Below are 22,563 nucleotides of genomic sequence, written 5' to 3' on the forward strand. Positions count from 1 at the left end.
GTCACCTGCACCCTGACTCTTCAATTTTTTTTAATTTATTTTTCATTTTGTCACTGGGATAGTAGATAACTGTGGATGGATTTTCACTTCTGAGTAAGTCAGAGAAGTTTTTGAGGTCATTATAACCTTTTTGAGATGAAGCTGTCCTCTCCCTACCTTCTAGGTTGGCAAACTGATTAAAGAGGCAGCCGGAAAGAGCAATCTGAAGAGAGTTACCTTGGAACTTGGAGGAAAAAGTCCTAACATTATATTTGCGGATGCAGACTGTTAGTAGCAATTTTCTTATATAAACTACTACTATTGCAAATTTAATTCTCTTCTTCTTTTCTCTGTCAGTAAATTGTTTCAAGTAATTTTTAATTGTTTGAGTAACTTTTAATGTTTTCTGGTCATGCCATAGTTTTAAGTTAGATTGCCACCAAAACCTGATGGTTCCTGAATAGGTATGGATCTCTGACAACCTGTCCACCCTTAATGTAATGATCATGCTAATGCAATATGAATGCAGAACCAAAAGCAGATTTATACAGGTTTATTAAATTTCTAGCTAAATACTCCTCTTGCTACTGCTGACACGACAAATAACGTTGGATCTACATTTCACGTAGAACAGTTTAATGTGTGTTTAACTAGGTGTACCATGCTGCCCTTGATAAGAGTAGTTTGGACATAAGTACATGGTTTAAAGGATCATAAAAATAAAAAGTGCTAAAAAGGGAAATGAAATGCAGTGACAAAGCTTAGTAAAGAATTTATGATGTGACAATTTGTGTTTATGATCTGATGAACTCTGCGTTTCTTTGCAGTGGACACTGCGGTGGAATTTGCACATATTGGTGTGTTCTATCACCAGGGACAGTGTTGTATAGCAGGATCTAGGATTTTTGTGGAAGAGCCTATTTATGACGAGTTTGTTCGCCGAAGCATTGAAAGAGCAAAGAAGTATACTCTTGGGAATCCTCTGTTGCCTGGTGTACAGCAAGGCCCTCAAGTAAGTAATGTTACATGTTTCCACCATAATTATGTCACAACATTGCAATTTAATGTGCTTCTAAACCTATTGTTGCAGTACTTTCAAGGCTAAGTATGGTTTTCTAGTGGATAGTCTAGAGGACGAGGAGGAAGAAACTGGAGAGATTGTTGTTTACAACACTATCATAAACCAAAGGGTGAGGTCTCCTTCTCTTTTCTAGTTCCTTTTATTAGTGAGGAGAACAATTATAAAAAATGTAACTGCTCTGAGAAACCTCCAATGCATCAGCTGTAAAAGTGCATTACAATCACCCATGTCATGTTTGAGCTTGCTAACTACATATTCAAATAGTGCCACTGTAAGTGACTAGCTTGAGAAAATAAGACTTTTAGTGTCTTTCCCCCTTTTTCAAGGTCCTAGACCTTCATTATACTGCTCTCAGTTTTAGAATATTACACTATTTAAATACAACAGTTTATTATTTCTTCCTGCTTTTGTTAAAAGGTTATGCCAATACTTTCCCCATCAAATGAATGCTAAAATGCAACATTAATAAGTATGGTTATCACAATGTTGTGAATTCAGTGGATCACATCAGATCATCGTTAAGTTAGTTTTCATCTAGTCTTATTTCCATATCAGCTTATACTGCAGGCAGAGCTATTATGTGTACATTTGATTATCACAGAATAAAATAACTGTTTTAGAGGAAGGAAAAAGTTGGAGACAAAGTAACTCCCACACATTTGATAGTATAACGTATTCTTCATTGGTTATCACAGTCATTTTATGTAATAAAAGACACTAAGTAAATTGGAAAAAAACACATTCCAAGCCACACAAGATTTGGGAAATTTAAAAATACTAAGGAAGGATACTATTTTATTTTCCTGCAATATGTTTTGATACAAGATAATAGATTCATCTGAATAAATTTTAAAAGTCCAAGGGCAGGAAGGTTCAAACAAGTGAATTCCAAGTGTCTGTTGTACAGCTAATATAAAATTAACAGAGATCTTCTATCAAGTGAATTCCAAGTGTCTGTTGTACAGCTAATATAAAATTAACAGAGATCTTCTATCAAGTTATTGTGTCTTTACTGAGTTTGAAATTAATGCTAACAATTTAAATGAGACATGTAAGTAAACTTCTACTAAAAAAATAAGGAAGGTTAAATGTGAAAAAGCAAAAATGAAAACATTTTAAAGAATACAAAGATTTTTTTCTCCTCTAGTCTCATCATTTGCAATTATTGACTTATTTTTCTTCTTAGTAAACTTTAGCAGAAACTTAACGGTTTTACAGATTAGCAAAGTTACTGCTTTTAGAACTGGTATGACCCCATTTAATGGAAAATTGTGGTTTGAGTGTAGTTTCTTTTGCGGTAATTATGTTAAATATCTCTCTTTGTCTTCAAATTGCTTGTGCTTTGACTGATTGTTCCTAGAAACAAAAACTGATAGCCTGTATCAGGCCTATTCACTGTGATGTCTTGCCATAGAGAAAAAGACATACTTGTCCAGTTCACAGGCCCTCTGGGGCAGCACCTGCCCTAGACAGCAAGTTTGAGTAACACTGTGCACGTTGGACACCAAAGCAGAGTCCAAAGCCCTACTGGAATTCAAAAGATTCTATATATGCATTATTAAGAAAAATAATGATGATAATAACAAAGGAAGGACTGACAATATGAGCTGTATCATATAAACCTTGTTTTCTCTCCAAGATGTTTATGTGGTCACCAGGGTAGCAGAAATTTTATGTCTTCAGCATCCAGTAAGGCAAACATTTCTTTGAAAGTAAAATGACAAAGAGAGTGTAGTGAACTAAAAGTCATCTCCTTATAAATCCATATCCTTATAGCTATAAACTTTTATCACAGCTTTATTTAAATAGCTGTTTAGTCTAATATGAGTCCAGAATTCCCCAGAACCTTTGAAAATATTGTGGTGTTCTAAGACCATAGTAAAACTTGTTGCTCAGACTGAAACTCAACATTTTTATTGCACAAATAAGAGAATAAGATACACACCTACTCTGCTCTGCTGACTGATGTGCATGATCACAGAGAAGAATAATCTGTGCAAGAGTCACTCTGGAAGTAATCTCAGTATCTTCATGAGCTAGTACTTGAAGGACTGAAGTCTGAAATAATGAAGGAAAGAATCATGAAAATGGAGCAAAGAAAGAAAAAAAAAAGAGAATGTTAGAGGCATTTACCAAACAAGCTTTATCATTAAGGTTTTTTTGACATACATGTTATCTTGTGCACAACTTCCCTTCAGGCCTGAAGGGTGATTGGTGGATTTGGACCTTAGAGGAGAGAAAACAATGTGTTATCTGTTTCTAATCCTCATTTACACTATTTGTTTTTATCCATTTTGTCACAGCAAACTGGAAGGAGTTAGAGAAATATAAGCACTTGTTGTACTGTCACCATAAACTTTTTTTCCAGATTAAGACCATGCATTTTGCCAAACTATAGAACTAAACTGCAATATACTTGGCATATATTGAATTTGTTGGTAAGCCTGAGTGAATGGAAGGGCAGAGATTGGCTTCATATTATAAACAATTTGTCATCTATGTTTCTCAAATGACAAGTGTATTTGTCTTTATTCCACTAATAAATCAGAATGAATTAAAAAATAACATTGAATTTAAATTATATTTAATAGTTGGTTTTTATCTTCCTCTAATATTTTAGGAAAGCAGTATGGCCAATCTACTAGACCTGAGGAAGGACAGAAGGGTTTTGCTGGCTAGATCAAGCCCTCCATTATTTTTTCAGAGTCAAGCCCAGCAATTTTTGTTTTGATGAACCGTTTCTGGTTGGCAAGAGTACTGAGAAGTATAAGACATATTAATTTTGTCCCTCTAAACCTCATTCTCCTATGTCAAAATTTCTGATTATTGGTATATTTGAGAAAAGCCTGCAAATTTTTGAGAAGTTAGTGACAAGAATATTAGCAGTGCTCTCTACCTGTTCCACTTCCACACATGTAATTGAACAAAGCTGGAATGTTGTTAAGTTTAAGTTAGTGAGTTAGAACACCAACTGTTATCAGCATGTGCTGTTTTCATCCCTGAAATATCTTTTCGTTTAGATTGACAAGGAGCAGTTTAAAAAAATCCTGGAGCTAATCGAGAGTGGGAAAAAAGAAGGAGCCAAACTGGAATGTGGGGGAGGTCCATGGGGAGACAAGGGTTACTTCATCCAGCCCACAGTTTTTTCTAATGTTACTGATGATATGCGCATCGCCAAAGAAGAGGTAAATAAATTTTTAGCCATCTGTTCTCTCACTGAAGGTTTTCTATTTAAATGTCTGTACAAAATACTCATTTAGAAGGTCAAGCAATGACATAAAATGCTCTCATTAAGTCTGTTGTTCCATCTTGGTGGTGCTTAAAGTGCCTTTGTTGCTTTTTGATCCCCATTTCACCAACTTGGTTGTGGTGAGGGAGAGGAGTATGAGACTGGCCTGCCAACAAAGTCTCCTGTTTACGGTGGAAGCAGATAAATGCTGAGGTTTGGATTATTTACATCAGCCCATACTGTCTATGTGTCACGTACCAGCATCACAGTGACCAGTAACAGAGAAGCAAACAGTGGAGGTAGAGCTTGTGAACAATTTACACTGCCTAGGGAGCCACTTAATTTAGTGTTTGGACATAACATGCACCAGGCAGCTACTTTGTAACATGAGAAACTAGTTGATTTGTGTTTCCACATGCCTGTTGTTGGTGGCGATTACTGTACATCAGAGTTTTGCCTCTGTGGAGTTATTTAACTTAGATCAGTTTGCAAGTGTGTCTACACATGACTGAAGAATCTTTTACTGACCCAACTGAGGTGACAGTGCCATGGCATCAGTGAAAATCTGCAAGGAACAGCAGAGAGTTAGGAGTGCAGAGCTGCTATGTCAGCTAGCTTTGTAAACACAGCCTCAAAGTCCAGTCATGACCTCTTCTCTGTGTTTTTTTATATTCATCTTGATTAATAACTGCTGCAACTGGGCTGCAATTGGTGTCCATTATACTTCTTCATAAAAAAAGGTCCTTCAAAATCCTCCTAACTGTTGCTTTACAAAGCCAACAATACTACTGATGCAATCTGATGAACATACCTAGTACCTCCACCACGAGTCAACAGCCCTAGTTAAAATGAACACCACAACAGCTAGAGTTAATTGTGACAAGAAAGCTGTAAAACAGGAGAGAGATCCATGAGACAGAATTTGGATTGTTTCTGCCACCCAGGAGTCAGGTAAGAAACCACACAGATTTTTTGCTGCTCTCTTAGTTTCTCTTTGGTCAGCAGTAAAACGACTGCTTCTCACATTATTTTAAGTGTAAGGAAAAATGAAACCCCAGATAGCCAAGACAATTTAAAGAATATCCAAGTTTTGAAGCTCACAGTTTGAATAGTAGGGGAATGTTCAGTGGTTTTCTGACCTATGTAAATCAACTCTTGCAACACTAGTTAGAAACTAACATTAAAACTCAGTCAGGTAGAAAGCTCACAATCTGTTGGAATAGAAGTAATTGGATGTGGTAATATCCCCTCACACTACACAGTCTTGGCATATTGCGGTGGGCGTGGGCACCTCTGGCTGAGAACACCGAGTGATGGCAGCAGGAAAGTGGAACCTGAAGGACTATTTTCTCACCTAACACCCATATGGAAAGCAGAATTAGTTGTTCCACTTGAAGTGCATTCCCAATTGTGCAGCTACCTACAGAGATAAAAGTCTAATAGAAAATTTAGGTGAAGAAAAATTGCATGTCTTTCTCAGCTTTAAAACTAGAGTTTGCCAAGAAAACACCCATTTGTTGGTAACCGGTATAGATATCTAGCAGAGTGTGACACCATGTTAGCTACCTTTATGGTGGGAGTCTTTTAATCTTTGTTATTTGTTTTCATAATTTATTTATTTTTTTTTTAATCATTTTATAATAGGCTATCTTGATTTACATCATACTTCAAAAATCTTTATGTGAATTTATAGTATTTTTTAGAAATTTTTCCTGAAATATACAGTCTTGGCTGAATGAATTCAGGAACAAAACCATCTAATAGACGTAAATTTAATAAATATAAATTACTTAAAATAGTAAGTTATTCTAGTCCACTTTAAAAGCTTACATGTGTTTGATACAGATATTTGGACCTGTTCAACAAATCATGAAGTTTAAAACTATAGATGAAGTAATCAAGAGAGCAAATAATACTACGTATGGTTTAGCAGCAGCAGTTTTTACCAAAGACATTGATAAAGCATTGACATTTGCAGCCGCTCTTCAGGCTGGAACAGTATGGTAAGTCATGCTTTTTTAAATTCTTCCTTTAGATCTGCAGGTGTCAATGGCACTGATTGTAGGACATTTTCACACTTTTTTGGGTAGTATATTTTTATATTTATTCCTTGTCATCTTTGTAGAGGTGGATCATTGCCATCCTCTTCTGTATCTCCTCCCCTCACCTTTCCCTACTTAATGTGCTATTAAATACTTATGTCTTGAAAGTCTTCACACAACTGGCCTGTAAACTTAGTCTAAAAAAGGAAATTGGCTTGCTAAAAAGGAAAGGAAACAACAAAAAAATACAGTGAGAGTGCCCTCTTTCTTTATGTTCAGGATCTGGGGATAAATTAATAGAGAGCATGCAAAGGAAGGGAGCAAAGGTGGTGAAGGGCCTTGAGGGGAAGTCGTATGAGCAGTGGCTGAGGTCACTTAATCTGTGCAGCCTGGAGAAGAGGAGACTGAGGGGAGACCTTATTGCAGTCCACAACTTCTTCATGAGGGGAAGAGGAGGGGCAGGCACTGATCTCTTCTCTGTGGTGACCAGTGACAGACCTGAGGGAATGGCCTGAAGTTGTGTCAGAGTAGATTTAGGTTGCATATTAGAAAAAGGTTCTTCATCCAGAGGATGGCTGGGCACTGGAATAGGCTTTCTGGGGAAGTGGTCACAACACCAAGACTGCCAAAGTTCAAGAAGTATTTGGACAATGCTCTCAGACACATAATGTGACTCTTGGGGATGGTTCTGTGCAGGGCCAGGAGTTAGACTCGATGATCCTTGTGAGTCCCTTCCAACTCAGAATATTCTGTGATTCTGTGAATACATAATTTATGGGGGTGGTTTTCGGTATTGTGTAAAGAAATTAGTTATCTGAAGTTCTGTGGCCATTAGCCTGGGCAGAGCATCCATCTGTAATGGAAAAAATTGATAAAATGTGATTGAACAAAGGAAGGAAACACAGGCTGAGGGAGAACTGCTACAAGGCCAACTATTTCCAGCAATGGAAAAGAAGAGGCAACCTACATAGAGCTGGAAAATAAAAGGATAAGAGATACAAGAGTGAAAGCTTGGAGGCATAGCAGACTGAGTCTAGACACTATCACTGACAAAGACCTGTTTTTCCCTACAATTATTTCAATGCATCAGAAGGAGAACAACCAGTTTTACTTGAATGCAAAACCTGTGCCCAATTTACATTTTATCTGAAAGCATTTGCAACCAGCAAAAATTCCTGCCCAGGTCCTGTGACCTAAAAACAGATACTTTCTAAAAATAAGTTAACAGTTTTGACTTAGGGGTTGTTATTCTTTATATGGAAGAAAGTTTCAAACAGAGGTAGCATCTTTGGGTTTTGCTCTTACATGATTGGTGTTCTAGGAATCCTTAACTATGAACAGAATCTCTTCTGTTGAAACCAGTAGACTGGCAGAAGAGATTATAAAATATGTAAATAGAGAATATTTGATTTGACAAGGTTATAAGACAAAAAGAGCTTCTCAGTCAGGAAGCAGGATGCATATTCTGCCAAAATTCTTCATACTTACAATTCCCCTGTGAAGTTTTTTTCTTACTCATTGTATCTTGTTCTCAACTACAATACAGAACATGGTTTAACTGAGTAGAATCAAACAAAACTTCCTAAACATATACTGAAGCTATCATGAGTTTATCAATAAGAAGTGGACCTGCAGAAGACTTAGCTTTGGCTAGTGTTTTGTTTGAGAGCTGATGTACGAGTTAGGAGTTTTATTGAGGCTATCAGAGAAAGGTATGATGATCACTCTGCTTGAAGACCCTTCATGAGTATTATTACCCTGCTTATAACTGTAGTTGGTTTTAATGCTTAATTTCTCTGAACCTTAAACTACATTTATTTTTGCAAATATATTACTTAGTTCTAGTTTGTGACTATCACCATAGGTTTCTTACAGTTGACAGAAAAAACATTGATTTTTCAGAAGTGAAAAAAGTTTCTTCACACTATCAAAAGTAATTTTTCTGTTCTTCCAGGGTTAACTGTTACAGTGCAGTGTCTGCTCAGTGTCCTTTTGGAGGTTTTAAGATGTCAGGAAATGGACGAGAAATGTAAGTAAATGCTTTTAAAAATGTAGATTCACAGGAACTACAAAATGAAATTCCAAACCCCAACTTTAAATATGCATAACTAGGATATCCAGTTTGAGATTTTGTCACATTAGGCTAGTATTTAGAGGCTTCAGGTTGTCAGAGGCAATATGAACCAAACAATTCCTCCACAAATAAGAAAATTGTTAAGATACACCCTTTTTCAAAATTACTGGTTTTAGAAGCTTGCAATCTACTGATAAGCAAAACTGACCATTTTGGTTTTGGTTTACAGTTTTTGCATGTATAGAGAAACTGTCATTTTCATGAAGATATATATGTGTGTAGTTTGTGATATCCCCTTCACATGCTAGGTTTTAGAAAAGAAGAGACTTTTCAAAATCCTAGATTTAAACAAGAGTTTGCAGTTAAAGCCTTGTGACAGCAATGTTTTTACAGTACATGCCAGCTTGGTCAAAAGTTATGATGAAAACAGTCCTCTGTAGTCTTTGGACCTTTGTTTTTTTCCCAAAATAGAAGTGGAGTATTATACAAAAATTATAATCTAATCAAATTTTTTCAAACCTCTAAGTTTTAGACCAGTTTCCACTTGAATCATATTCTGTCTTACCTTTATTTGTCCTTTGTTAAAAATGCCAAATATATAGGAACAAAAAATTATTTTTAAAGCCATAACTAAAAATCAATACTTGTAAGCTTTCCTTTTTATTTAGACAAATGCACAAAAATTTTAATGAATGATAGAAGTAATTAAAAAATATATATGTAGGTGAGGTGCTTCAGAGCTTCTTTTTATGTATTTTTTTAAGAGATAAAGACTAGTATTTTCATACTTGCTCATCACTGGACACAGTCTGCTCCTTATGGCAAAGCTCCTGCTAGCTTCAAAGGAAATGGACTCAAGTCAATGCTGAGAGCTTTAGAAAACTGCAAAATGGAAAAATGCAATAATTTAGACCATTATTATCAAATACTGGTTTGCATTTGGTGGGTGCCAAAAAACTGGACATAATCAATTCTGAATTACAGTCTTTAGCAGAAATATTTTTTGAATTCATTCGCTGGAAATAACAGAAAAACAATAAGAGACTATCAAAAATATTTTCTATAACAGTGCATTTGGAAGGAGTTAAGCTTTTGTGCTAACTAAGTTTTTTGGTTCAAAGTCACAATTATCAGACCAATAAAAATATTCCTGCTAAAGGACAAGGATAGAATTATCACCAGATAGATGTGTGTTTGGAAAAAAAATTGTAAATATACAGCAGTCAATTTTCGGAGAGGCAGAAGTATGTGTGAAACAGCTGTACTGAAATAATTAGGAACTCACTGTCAAGCCACTTCCTTGAACCCCAGAATTAAATTCCCTGTATAATTCTTGGAATGATAATACCATTATGAATTAAACTACTGAATGTCACATACTAACAGAATGCCTCTTCAAAAAATAAGGGAATCCAGTAAACATATTCCCCTAGTACAAGGGGGAGAGACTTCTGTTTTGCCTATATTCCTATCTAGTAACATGGTAGTGAGAACGGCAGAACTTTATACTGTAGCAAATCTATGTTCTGTAAAGCAATCAGTTATGTCTAGTTTGTCTGTGTCAGATGTCAAATATCTAGGTATACAAACAAGCTTCAACTCATCATTGAAAATGTAAAGGTGAATCATGCTAAAACATGTGAAATATTAAAGTTTTTTTCACTGTCTGAGAGTTTTCATCATGGATTAATTATGTCCTCCATTTGCTTGAGATGAAGTGTCTATTCTTTAATGCTGGAGAAAATTCTTGGCTTTAGAAGAAGACCTTTATGACCTTTGCAAATAACTTGTTGAGCATGCTTGTGAAGGTCTAATATGTTCTTGATTTGCTGCACAGAAATCCAATTTAGAAATACTCTAAATTAAATGCCATTCTTTTGCACAGATAAAATTGCTGTCTCTCCCACTTTTCTCAGGAAACTGTTGCTGTAGCTTTTCAAAAGGTTTTCAGCAACAGTCTAGCTGCACAGCTGTCTTCCAAATATGTCCAGTGTACTTATATATATATGGCCAATTGCACAGCATCACTGAAAATCCCATCCAGAATAAAACTCATATAAAAAGCATTAGCATAAATATTGATCTTGGTTCTCTTTTATCTAGGGGAGAATATGGACTCCATGAATACACAGAAGTTAAGACTGTCACAATCAAAATCCCACAAAAGAACTCGTAATGCTTCTTGAAGTGCAGAATCTAACAGCTTCAAATGAATCTGAAAAGACCATCCGAATTCTTAAATGTTTTATTGTCCAAATGATTCATTAACCTTTTTGCTTTCTGATTATATAAGAGGTACTTGCTTGCATTAACAATATAAGGAATAACATAGAAAAGTTTAATTTGATTAATTGTGATAAGGAATCTTTAATGTCAGGTACATAGCTAACCAATTTTAAAAATTCATGTTCAGGAAGATCTATTCCTATTTTCAGTTGAGGCTCTCTGTAGTGCTATGAAAATTTGCCTTTTTTGATATACTGTACAGGTACAGTTTGAATTTTTGTGGTCTTCTAAATGTTAGATGGCAAGCTCTCTTTGCATTTTCTGGTTTTTTGTGGCCTTAACAAAAGCACTTATGAGTAGTTAGCAGATAGATACTTTTCTGTATCTTTCTCCAGATGTATTTCTTAGACTTAAATTTGTTCATGATGTTACAAAAATGTAACGTGTATAACGTTAAAAAAAATTAAAATTCACCTGCAAAACCTACTAGTTCTCCTTTCATTAGACTTTTCTACTACACTAGTTTACTAATAAATAATACTAATAAACAATAGTTTACTATTTGGCACTATGTAGCACAGAGGCACCACTGGTGTGTTCAGCACATCAGACTTATATCTGCTATATGGAGACTAAAGTCCCTAATATTTTGTCAGTATTATAATTGGAAGAATATGAACACACAGAACACTAAGTCAGAAGGGACACACTTGGCCTGTGTCTGGTATGATCCAATCACTAACCATTCATCTCTTAAAAGCACACTAGGGCTAGTCTGAAGCCACTCCCCTCTGAACGTGTACTATGTGGGTGGTTGGTTCTCTTGTCTTCCCGGCATCCTTTGGCAGCACATGACTGCAAATCCTGCCCTACTTATGCTGCCTGCAACTGCAAGCCCAAGCAAAGAATGACTGAAATATAACGCAAAAAAAGGGAAAACCCAGCATAATAGAGGAGTACAGGAGAAGGACCAACTCGACCTTTGCATGCATATATGCATTCTGTTTAGAATGTCTAAACTATTTTAATACTGTTTTCAGCAACATAGTAAATATACAGTTCAGTTCCTCTTTGACAGTCTTGACAGGTAAAAGAAAGCTTGTTTTGTCAATTTTAATGTTTCAGTATGATCAAAATGTAACATCTAGTAGGCACTTTTAAGTTCCCATTTTTTCAAATGCCTTGAGCTTTGGATCAATCTGATGACACATTGAAGTTGTTCACAAGAGATGCCAGTGTAAAGAGATATACCCTCTGGCATGCTTACAAGAGCACACTAGTTCACAGTACATGACAGTGACCAAACCAGAAAAAAAATCAGAATATAATCCCATTTGTTCCTCAACTGCCAGTTTACTGACTCAGAAGGGAGGTCAGGAGGGGATTTCTCTCCACAGTGCACACACTATTAGTAATAACACAATCTCTCTGTGAGCACAAGAATTGTCCTTTCAAAATTAAGTGTCTTTGTAACTATGTTCATAGTATTAAAGTCTCCATCTGACGGTGAAATATCTGCTATATGTCTTTCTTACATCTGCACATGAGTATGGTGACTTGTGATCTGGACAGTAATAAACGAAGACTTAAACTCTGCAAATATTACACAGGTAATCAAGGAGGCCCTTTCTTTCTGGGCTTGAATCACTATCATGTTACCCCAGCTACATGCCAAATCAGTACCATTGAAATTTACTGGGATGAAACACAAGAGTATTAGTTGATTTTTTATGAATATTGCTTAAAGTGTTAGCAAAGTTGTAGTCAGTATTTCACCGAGAAAGAATTTTAACAAGAGAAATGAAAACTTGTTGCATGGCCTTTCAAAGCCCCTGAAAATGGACTACTAATAGCAGCAGCAGTTACTATGTTTGGATTGAAACAATTATATTTTTTCAAGTAGTTCTTGAAGGCAGTGGTTGTCTAGGTAAACAATGTAGAGGAAAATCTCCACAGATTTCAGTGGGACTATTTTTTTTTTAGTGAAAATCCCTTTAATACTATTGAAGGCACACCTTTAATTTTCATGAAAGTAGGACGAAGGAGAAGATATTGCAGTCTTATTGGAAAATTGTCTGTTTCAAGGAATTTTATACTATATAGAAAACCAAGTCCTAGAAACTTGGAGTCCTTAAAGTCATTGTCTTGCCATCAGTGAAGTGATCCCTGCCCTTCCCCTGCCCCTAACACAATATTTTTTTAAAAAAGAGGGGAAGCTTTTGAATAGCAATAGAGGGATAGAGAGACCCTTAGGCTATTTCAGTCAAAATAGTGAAGTTGTAAGGAATTCTCATTCTCATTCTGTCTCAAGAAAGAAAATTACTGATAATCCTTGACTACTAGATATCCAGGTCTTAAGACAGACAAGAGAATATATGGAGAAAATATTCAGAGCAAGAAAGGCATCTGGCTTGGATAAAGAGTGAAAATTCCCTGTTGAAGTAGGGTTTTAGGGAGGTATTTGAAAAGATGTGAGAACTTGGCAGCCAAAAGTATTGTGGGGAAGCAGGGTAGGCTATTCCATCTGGGACAAAAAAGATAAGTGAAAAAAAAAAAAAGGGAGAAAGGAGGGGAGCAGTAACAGAAGCAGTAACAGAAGTACAAGGAGTCTGATGAGGAAGGAAAGCAAAGCTAGGGATCACCTTGAGATTCTGATAGACCTCACTGTAAGATCTCATTATAATTTTTGTAAGATTTAACATGGACTTTAATAGATAAACTGTGGTTCTCCAACCCCTTTATCATGTTTGCTATCATATTGTTTTTGAATTCCTGATCCTTCTGCTCTCTGCCTTTTCATTCAAGTCATGCTCCAGTTCTCTTGGTGTTAATATTGTCTTCCAAGTGAGATTTAAATAACTCCTTATTAGGAAAAGTCCACTTTAAACTAAAGTAGCAAGAAAAGACTCTTTGAAAATTTGGAAATAATAGTTTCCTGTGAACCTAGTAGAAGGTCTTAAGGAATGAATTATAACCCTTATTATGCTGACGGAAAAACAGGGCCTTGATGAATATAGTGCTCTGGAAACAAAAGTAAAAGATCTCAAAGCACAACATAAGCTGACTCAGTCAATAAAATGTTGCATGAAAAATTGGACAGGCATAATGAACTTATAAAAAGAACTGAGTATTGGGTGATTTAACTGCTGAAAATTCACCTTGTGAAGCAATCCTCAAAGAGCAGCAACAGGGAAGATACACATACAGTATAACAAATTGTCCACGCAAGAGGAAGACCATAGTTGCTTTTACACATTACTAGGAGGCAATGCAGTGATATTTGGCAGAAGTATTAACCAAAATACCATATAGTTGTCCTCAATGGAAGCAGAACAGAAGTATCAACTGTACCAAGAAAAATTATTACAGAGGATCTTTTAGAAGGAAGAAAGCTAGAACAGACTGCAGCAATGAGAGGGTTTGTTATATTGTTTTAGTTTATATTCTCATACTGCTTATAGTTCCATGTGGAATATAATATTATGACTAAATAATAACTTGACAATTACAAATTATCAGTATGACCAATCCAAGATGTTTCTGGACATAAAGAATAATACGATAAACCCTGACAAGCATTCAAGTTGTTAAACAAAGCACTACATGATCCTGCAGGATCACTGGCCATGATCCTTTCACTGTCAGCACAGAAAAATCCCTTACTTTTTCATGTACCTTATGAGTACCTCTTCATGTACTATTAAAAAGCTTTGGTAATATAGCATGATCCATATAGCACGAATCCTGCTGCTGCAAATGAAACAATGATCGTTGATCATCAAACCTTGATCAATGGTACAAACTGTCGAGGCCCTACCTATGGGCTCCTAGTACATTGGTAACTCCAGTAATATGGATTCTACATTGATTCTGAACTCCCTATTACATGTAGTGACTATGCTTGGGACCGAGGAGCACGCTGTGGTGACAGCAAGAATGAGACTTGCAAAATTAGAGCAACATTGGAGGTGTATTGCCCTTGGAAGAGAAAAATGTCTGACAGGCAAATAAGTGAATCAAGCAACACTGTCCACAATTACCAATATTCAAGAACCAAGATAGACTTTGTAGGAGTGTGATGAAAGAAAAGTGTCATGTGAACATTGTATTTGGAGTTTAAATAAGTCTCATGCATAGACACATGAACACCCACTTACTATGGACACATCATATATTTCTGAGCACTGTGTCTTAGAGAGCTGACTCTTACATAAAGAATCTTTGGCCCTTATTATCCACTGTATTGATAGCAATCTTTAAAAAGCATAAGCCTCTGTGAGGGAGAAATGACAGCTGATAGAGCAGTAAGGAGGTAGAGGAGAGGAGCATTCCCAGTTCACATGCACCAGTTCCATGTCAGAAAAAAAACCCAAAACATAGCTTTGTTAGTATCTCCTTATGACATCTAATCTACAATAGGAAAACATTAAGGTTTCTATTGCTTCAGCCTTCTTTTCTTGATGTACATACTCTCCCGTGCTCCATTGCCACCTCTCTGTTAACACTTAAGGAGTGTTCAATATGAAGTTAGTTGTCCATGCTGAATGTCATAATAATAATAATAATTTCAATATAATTGAGAAATACAGTTGTGGAGCTATTTACATGTAAATTAGTCATAGTATTAAAGAAACAGTCCCCTCTATACAGCTAAAGATACCTTGCAGTCTGATAAACATTTTGTTTCATACCTTGTATTTTGCTGATTTGATGACAGAAAGGTTATGTTTCATTATGTTTCTCTCTAGACCAAATTATCTTCAACAAAAAGAAAAATGTCCCCATTACACTATTCACTGATACAAGACAGAATCTCAGCAATCATCTACACTGTTTCCTTTTCTGTATGTGGTGTAGTAGCCACCACTAAGAGAGCCCTTGTAAAACCTTCAAAATTTTATCTTTAATTTTTCCTGTGCCTCTGTGAATACACAAGATTTGTAGCTAACCTCCACTGACTTATTTACTGCTAGAAATTGGCCTACTTAAATATGTGGTTTTATGGACAGTGGAAGACACTTTTTAAACTTTATTTATGCAAATGAATAATTTTTTATGAGGTGTGATTTTTACACGTTTACTACCCATTTATTTCATTCTTATTTTTTTTCAGTAAATACTTTGCTGACAGAAAAACCTACCTTTAAGTACTAATCCTGTGCAACTGACACACAAATACGAGCTCCTATGTAAGTCATTCTATTATGGAGTGAATTTAAGAGAACATAACATGGCAAAATTTTAATTCATAAAGGGAGATCATGAAAGTTAAATACTTTGACAGACTAAACATATAGGTAGAAAGAGTCGTATGCAGTCTTCTCACCAAACATGCCTGTCTGCGTCAAGATTACAGTGGTTTCATTGCCTCCTTCTGTGCCTACCTCCCTAGCACACAAGCAGCTGCCTGCGAGAAGAGTGAGTGAGGCAGCTTGATGCAGATTTTTGTGGTATTATGGTACTATTGCAGCCGGAAAACATGAAAAGTAGAGACACACAGTTCATTAGGAGTTCCTGCATGTCATACGAAGAGCTGGAGAAGGTAGTTCTGTATCAAAATTACTAATTTCTAGAGTGGTTGATATCCCAGAGGGCTGTTGCAGCCCTTCAGAAGAATCTCAACAGGCAGGAGAGATGGGCAGAGAGGAACCTTCAAAAATACAACAATTTGTGGAGTCCTGCACCTGGGGATGAATAAGCATAGCCTGGGGGCTGACCTGTTGGAAAGAAGCTCTGTGGAGAAGGACCTGGGGGTCCTGGGGGACAGTAAACTGTCCATGTGCCAGCAGTGTGTCCTCGTGGCCAAGAAGGCCAGTGGTATCCCTGGGTGTACTAAGAAGAGCATTGCCAGCAGGCTAAATGAGGTGATCTTGACCCTTTACTCAGCCCTGGTAAGGCTGCATCTGGAGTGCTGCGTCCAGTTCTGGTTTCCCCAGTACAAGGCAGACATGGAGCTCCTGGAGCTCATCCAGCAAAGGGCAGTAAAGATGATTAAGGGACTGGAACGCTCTTTTATGAAAAGGCTGAGGGAGTTGGGCCTGTTCAGCCTTGAGAAGAGATGTCTGAAAGGGGACCACATCAATGTATACAAGTATATGAAGGGAAGATGTCAAGAGGATGGAGCCAGGCTCTTCTCGATGATGCCAAGGATTGGACAAGAGGCAGAGGGCAGAAACTGATGCACAGGAAGTTCCACATGAGTATGAGGAACAACTTTTTTACTGTGCAGATGACCATGCACTGGAACAGGTTGCCCAGAGAGGTTGTGGAGTCTCCTTCACTGGAGACATTCAAGAACCATCTGGACGTAATCCTGTGCAATGTGTTCTAGGACACCCTGCTTGAGTAGGGAGGTTGGACCAGATGACTCACTGTAGTGGCTTCCAGCCTTACCCATTTTGTGATTCTGTGATTCCACAGTGATGCCCGGTTTTGTATTCATACTTTCCTGGAGTTAATTTTCCTTGTTTCTTGCTGTAAAATTTCCATACTATTTTAGTCTGCTTGTGACTTACAGAAGACAAAAAGAACTTACTCTTCATTGCTGAAGTTTAGGTCATTTTGTTTTTTACTGGTGCACTGCTAGAAGTTGTCTAGAGGAAGTATTGTTTTCAGATGTACATTTATTTGTTGTAGCTAGCTGAAATACAAAGTGGTGGTTGGATATAACACTGTTCTGCATGGAACCTGGCTGTTCTGCCTTACATTGAGATGAAAATATCTCCCTTTCTGCACCTTCATGCTTGCTTTTTGTTAGGGAATGGAAAGGTAAAGTCTGAAGTATTCTTAAACTTGTTTGCCCATGATGTGAAAAATGAAGAGATAGGTACCTGTATCCTTCTGAAACAGATGTCTCAGCTTTTGAAGCTGTATTGCATCAACCTACACGGGCAGTATATGTGAGGAAGGACAATACTTCTACTCTATTCTTTCACATCTTATAAAGGCCATGGATTTCTCTTTAATTATATCTCTGCATGTGATCTCTATTGTGGTGTTTAGGCCATTCATCATAATATGGATTGTTTCGAGTGCTGTTTGCCACCTCTATAGAGGGAACTAGAGTTTATAGTTTGTCTGAACATCTTTTTGCAAAGATTTTCCGCAAATTATTCTGGATAAAACTTTTCTATCTGTATACTACTACACATCTATACATTTATCCAGGAAAACGAAAATCTATACTTATTTATTTTAAACAACACATGTAAGACAGAGGGTTTTTTTTTTTTTTTCCTGACCAAATAGAAGCTTCTGAAATGAAAACTCACTTTGATGAGTTTGCAGTTTGCCTTTTCTGTATACTTATAAATAATGTTTAAAACTGGCTTTTTAACAAGCATTTAATATTGTCATATTATTATAAGAGGATAGATGGACTATTTTAGTCTGAGAAGTACCTATGATTCAGACTACCTGGTTCAGCAATTCTGCTTTAAAAAGCAGAAACCAAAAGACTTATTCTCAAGCAGTTATACTATCACTTATTTTCTCTGAAAAAAGCCACTAATATTGGAAAGGGGTTTTTTCCCTGAACTTTTCCATGCACTATTTCAGATAGGCTAATAAATTTCTTGTTTCTTTTAGATAGCCACAGAACAGCAAAACCTGCATCATTCGCATCAATCAAAATATCACATGAGCAGACTTCTGGCGCTTCCATGAACTCCCAGTTGATTTGAAACTCTACTAGCAGCCTTGGTTCTGTAAACTTTTACAGGATCAAATAGAAAGGATTTATTCTCTCTTAAGGCAGTTGTTCACATGAATGATGGGAAGTATCTTATGTTGTTCTGACCTCTACTGGAGATAAGATCAAGGCACATGTAATTTTGGGTTTTTTTCCTTTTCAGGAAAGTGGAAGGGAAAAGAAAAAAAATGTTTTAACTTCACCGTAAGTTTTAAAACCATTTCATATTATGCATACAAGTAATAGATTCATGCATATTTGGTGGCCCATATCAATATGAAACTAATGGTTAGGTACTCACAACCCTAGATGTTCACTTTACTAATAGCACTCAAAGATCCCAGTCAGTTTTGGAATAGGTCTGCAGTGGGACCCTCACAAACAGAAAAAAAATCTAAGGTACCTCAAAATGTTTACATATAGTTCAGGATATGATGCAGTCAGTAAATTTGACAAAGTAAAATAGTTGGAAAAAAGGTGGCTAGGCAGATAAAAGTAATATTATTTTTTTCTTAATTTTTTAAAAAGTGTTAAATTTAACATAAATTCAACAGTTAATAAAGTGAACACACTAGGAATCCATTTTTTTTTTACTAAATTCTTATGCGAATGCTGTATTTTGATCCCTTTATCTACAGTTTGAAGTGATAGAGTGAATAAGGTAGAAGCTAAACTACAAATGAGATTCAGAATTAGCAAGGAGGAAGGGCAAAGAGCAAGATTTCAGGAGAAGGTTGAAGGTTGAGAGAAAGACAATCACCTCCCTCAACCAGCTAGTGGTGGTTTGCCTGATGCCCCCAGGGCATGGTTGGCCCTCCTGGCTGCCAGGGCACTGCTGACTCATATTCAACCTGCCACCGAGCAGGACCCCCACGTCCCTTTCCATGACACTGCTTTCCAGCATCTCATTCTCCCATCTTTACGAACATCCAGGGTTGCCTCATGTCAGGTATAGAATCCAGTACTTCTCCTTGTTGAACTTCATATGGTTGGTGATTGCCAAGTCCTCTAATTTGTCAAAGTCTCTCTGCAGGACCTCCCTATCTTCAAGGGAGTCAACAGCTCTTCCCACTTTTGTGTTGTCTGCCAACTTGCTTAGTATCCTTTCCAGTCCTGTGTCCAAGTCAGTTATGAAGATGTTGAACAGCACAGGGCCTGAAATGGAGCCCTGTGGAACCCCACTAGTGACAGCTCACCAGTCTGATGTCACCTCATTCACTATTAACCTCTGTGTTCGACCCATGAGCCAATTGCTCACCCACCACATGATGTGTTTATCCAGCTGTGTGTGGACATTTTGTCCACAAGGACACTGTGAGACAGTATCAAACGCTTTACTGAAATCCAAAAGGATTACATCAACTGGCTTCCTTTGATCAGCTGTGTGGGTTACCTTGTCATAAAAGGAAATCAAGTTTGATAAATGTGGCTTTCCTCTCATGAAGCCATGCTGCCAGTGACTGATGACTGTATTGTCTTTCGTATGTTTTTCAATACCTCCCAGAATCTTCTCCGTAACTTTACCAGGCACTGAAGTGAGACTGACAGGCCTGTAGTTTCCAGGTTCCTCCTTGGCCTTTTTGAAAATCAGGACAACATTCGTCAGCTTCCAGTCAGCTGGGACCTCTCTGAATTCCCAAGACTACTCAAGTATCATTGAGAGAGGTTTTGCAATGACATTAGTGAGATGTTTGAGGATTCTGGGATGAATCCCATCAGGCCCCATAGATTGGTAGGGATCCAGCTGAACCAGTAGATCCTGCACAATTTCTGGGTTGACTGGGAGCTGATTGTTCTCACAGTTACAGTCTCTCAGCTCAGGGCACTGAGACCCCCTTGGTCCATCATTGATGTTGAAGACAGAAGCAAAGAAAGTGTTAAACACCTCTGCCTTGTCTCTGTCCCTGGTTGGGAGGTGACCATTCTCCTCCTGTAATGGCCTGCAGTGGCAAGGAGCATCTCCGAATTCATCCAGTCTCACTTGGCCTTGATTCCACTGGTCATAAGCCTTCTGGTTTTGCCTTGTTTCCAAGAGAAAAACCTGCTCAGACAAGCCAGCCTTCTGCCTTGCCTGCTTGACTTCTGACATTTGGCAATTGTCTGCTCCTGTGACCTTAGGAGGTGATGTTTGAAAAGTGACCAGCACTGATGGACCCCAGCACCTGCATCAGTTAAAAGAGGTGAACTACTGAGGTAAACTACCTCCTAGTTCAAACACTCCAGAGTATAAAAATACAAAAAGGATTTTACCAACCTAATTTAATTTGGTTGAGAGGTACCTTCAAATAAAGAAACAGACTAAAGGTGTGTTTCAAAGAATTAATGAGTGCCTTTTAGAAAACATTAGAGTCATGTCAGAGATACCATATAATCTTTAAAAGTGAACCTATCCACCTTGGGTTTGCTCAGGTAAAGGCCTAAATAACCTCACATATAACCAGGGGCACTTTTTTCTAACTATATTTTGCCAAATTGCATCATGGAAGTGAATATAAGACAGTGAGGTAAACTCATACAATAAATAAGCAAATATAATTTTAGCATCTGGCTCAATTAAATGCTGCTGTAAACTGTGAAGTGAAACAGTAGAAACAGAGCAAGAAGAATTCTGGGACTTCTCTCATCTATACATCAAACCAGGAATTAAATACTGGATTCTCCCATATGGGAATGACTTGAAGAACATTGCAGGCAAAGAAATCACTATCTGGGTGTGTGGGGGTCAGCAAGTAAGGGTGAAAAGGAAGTAAGTTTTTGTTTCTTTATCAAAGTGGAGTCAAAAAGAATCTCCCTTTGTTGTTGAAATCATACATCTGCATATGAAAGAAGGAGAAGAGAGACCTATATGAAACTATGTAAACAATCACTGAGCCCTTAGTGCTGGTCCCATGTGTAAAAGAAGTCCTGCAGTCAGAAAAGGACTGCCTGGCTGGGCTGCACTTCCAACAACACTGGTTAAACAAGAGCACCTCCCCTCCTGCCTCAGCATGACATAGTGCCACTAGTGTAATATGCATGCCTAACACACAGACATATATATCATATTTCACAGAAAGCAGATGGATACGTTGTATGAACAGAGGATATACAAACATGTTGTGCCTTTCCTATCCCAGGTATGGGGCATAAAGGAGCAGCAGTTGCAGGTCTGGGAAACGGCTGGAAGCCTCTCACCTCTCAAGTAAATAGATAGGATGGCAGCTCATGCAAAAAACAGATCCTGCTTCTGCTGTGACGAATTGGTCCCATGGGGCATGGATGGGCCAGCTTGTCACCAGGGTAGTGGAACTACAGCCCTCTTCTCAGTAGTATCTGTCTGCTCTCTGTTGAGCCTGCTAAATCCTTCCACTGAAACACCACTAAAAACCTGGTGCAAAGGGGAGCCAAGGTTAGAGACAGCTCTATACTGACAGTGATGTGGTTGTATCTCCACTGAGGAAATCTGCCCCGAGATAGCCCAGTGATTTAAGCCGTCCCTGATTTAAGGCAATGTTTAGATGATGGAGGCCTGCAAGCTGTTGACCTGGAATCACTATGCCATCAGCACCCTGATGGGGAGGGATTGGCTGGAGTAGAGGAGAGCCGCCTTAACCACAGGTTATTCAGAAAGCCCCTAGGAGACCATACTGAAGCAGGAAAGAAAACCACATATAATAATAAGAAAACATGTAATGTGCTTTATGTTCTTTATTATAGCTGAGTCCATCTTCTAAGCTGTCACAGAACCTAGGACATAGGCTGTGTATAGATATGTAGATAGATAGATAGATCCTGGTGATGAAAGTAACATCATATAACAGGTAGATGGCAGGCACTCTGTTTCTCTGAACAGTGCTATTTACAGTATATTGTCACCATATCTGAGAGCATCTCACTTCCAATGCATGTTATATCACATTCCTATGTGTGTGGAACTGGCAGAATACTTGCTTTCTACTGTGTGGCAAAGTTCATTTGGGGACGGGAAATGCCAAACACCAAGGAGCTTATTTTGGCATTAGAGACCATGTTTACAAACTGAGAATATCCACATGCATGATGCTATTCAGCAAGCAAGAGCAGCAATGGTACAGAGCTGTCAGTCTGCTTTTGCATGGTACGACTGAAGCCAATCTTGACAATAGGAAACTGCTTATCAGAAAAAAGAAATGTACTTCCATAACTTTAATCTAGTTGCAGCTGGAACATAGCTGATTTATGCTTCACCAGCATCACTGTTGTGTGTGATCATCAAAGACAGTG

General features: G+C 37.6%; 1 protein-coding gene across 1 annotated transcript in view; it reads left to right on the forward strand.

Annotated features, from left to right (window-relative positions):
- ALDH1A1 (aldehyde dehydrogenase 1 family member A1) overlaps positions 1-11,117 on the forward strand; it is a 50,329-nt gene extending 39,212 nt beyond the window's left edge. Inside the window, exons 10-15 of the mRNA XM_032676169.1 lie at positions 164-266; positions 807-991; positions 4,081-4,245; positions 6,135-6,292; positions 8,286-8,360; positions 10,509-11,117. Of these exons, the coding sequence (XP_032532060.1) occupies positions 164-266; positions 807-991; positions 4,081-4,245; positions 6,135-6,292; positions 8,286-8,360; positions 10,509-10,581 (759 nt within the window). The 3' untranslated portion in view covers positions 10,582-11,117. The remainder of the gene's footprint in view (positions 1-163; positions 267-806; positions 992-4,080; positions 4,246-6,134; positions 6,293-8,285; positions 8,361-10,508) is intronic.
- The last annotated feature ends 11,446 nt before the right edge of the window (positions 11,118-22,563 follow it).

Source organism: Chiroxiphia lanceolata, chromosome Z (assembly GCF_009829145.1).
Source record: "Chiroxiphia lanceolata isolate bChiLan1 chromosome Z, bChiLan1.pri, whole genome shotgun sequence".
Lineage (NCBI taxonomy): Eukaryota > Metazoa > Chordata > Aves > Passeriformes > Pipridae > Chiroxiphia > Chiroxiphia lanceolata.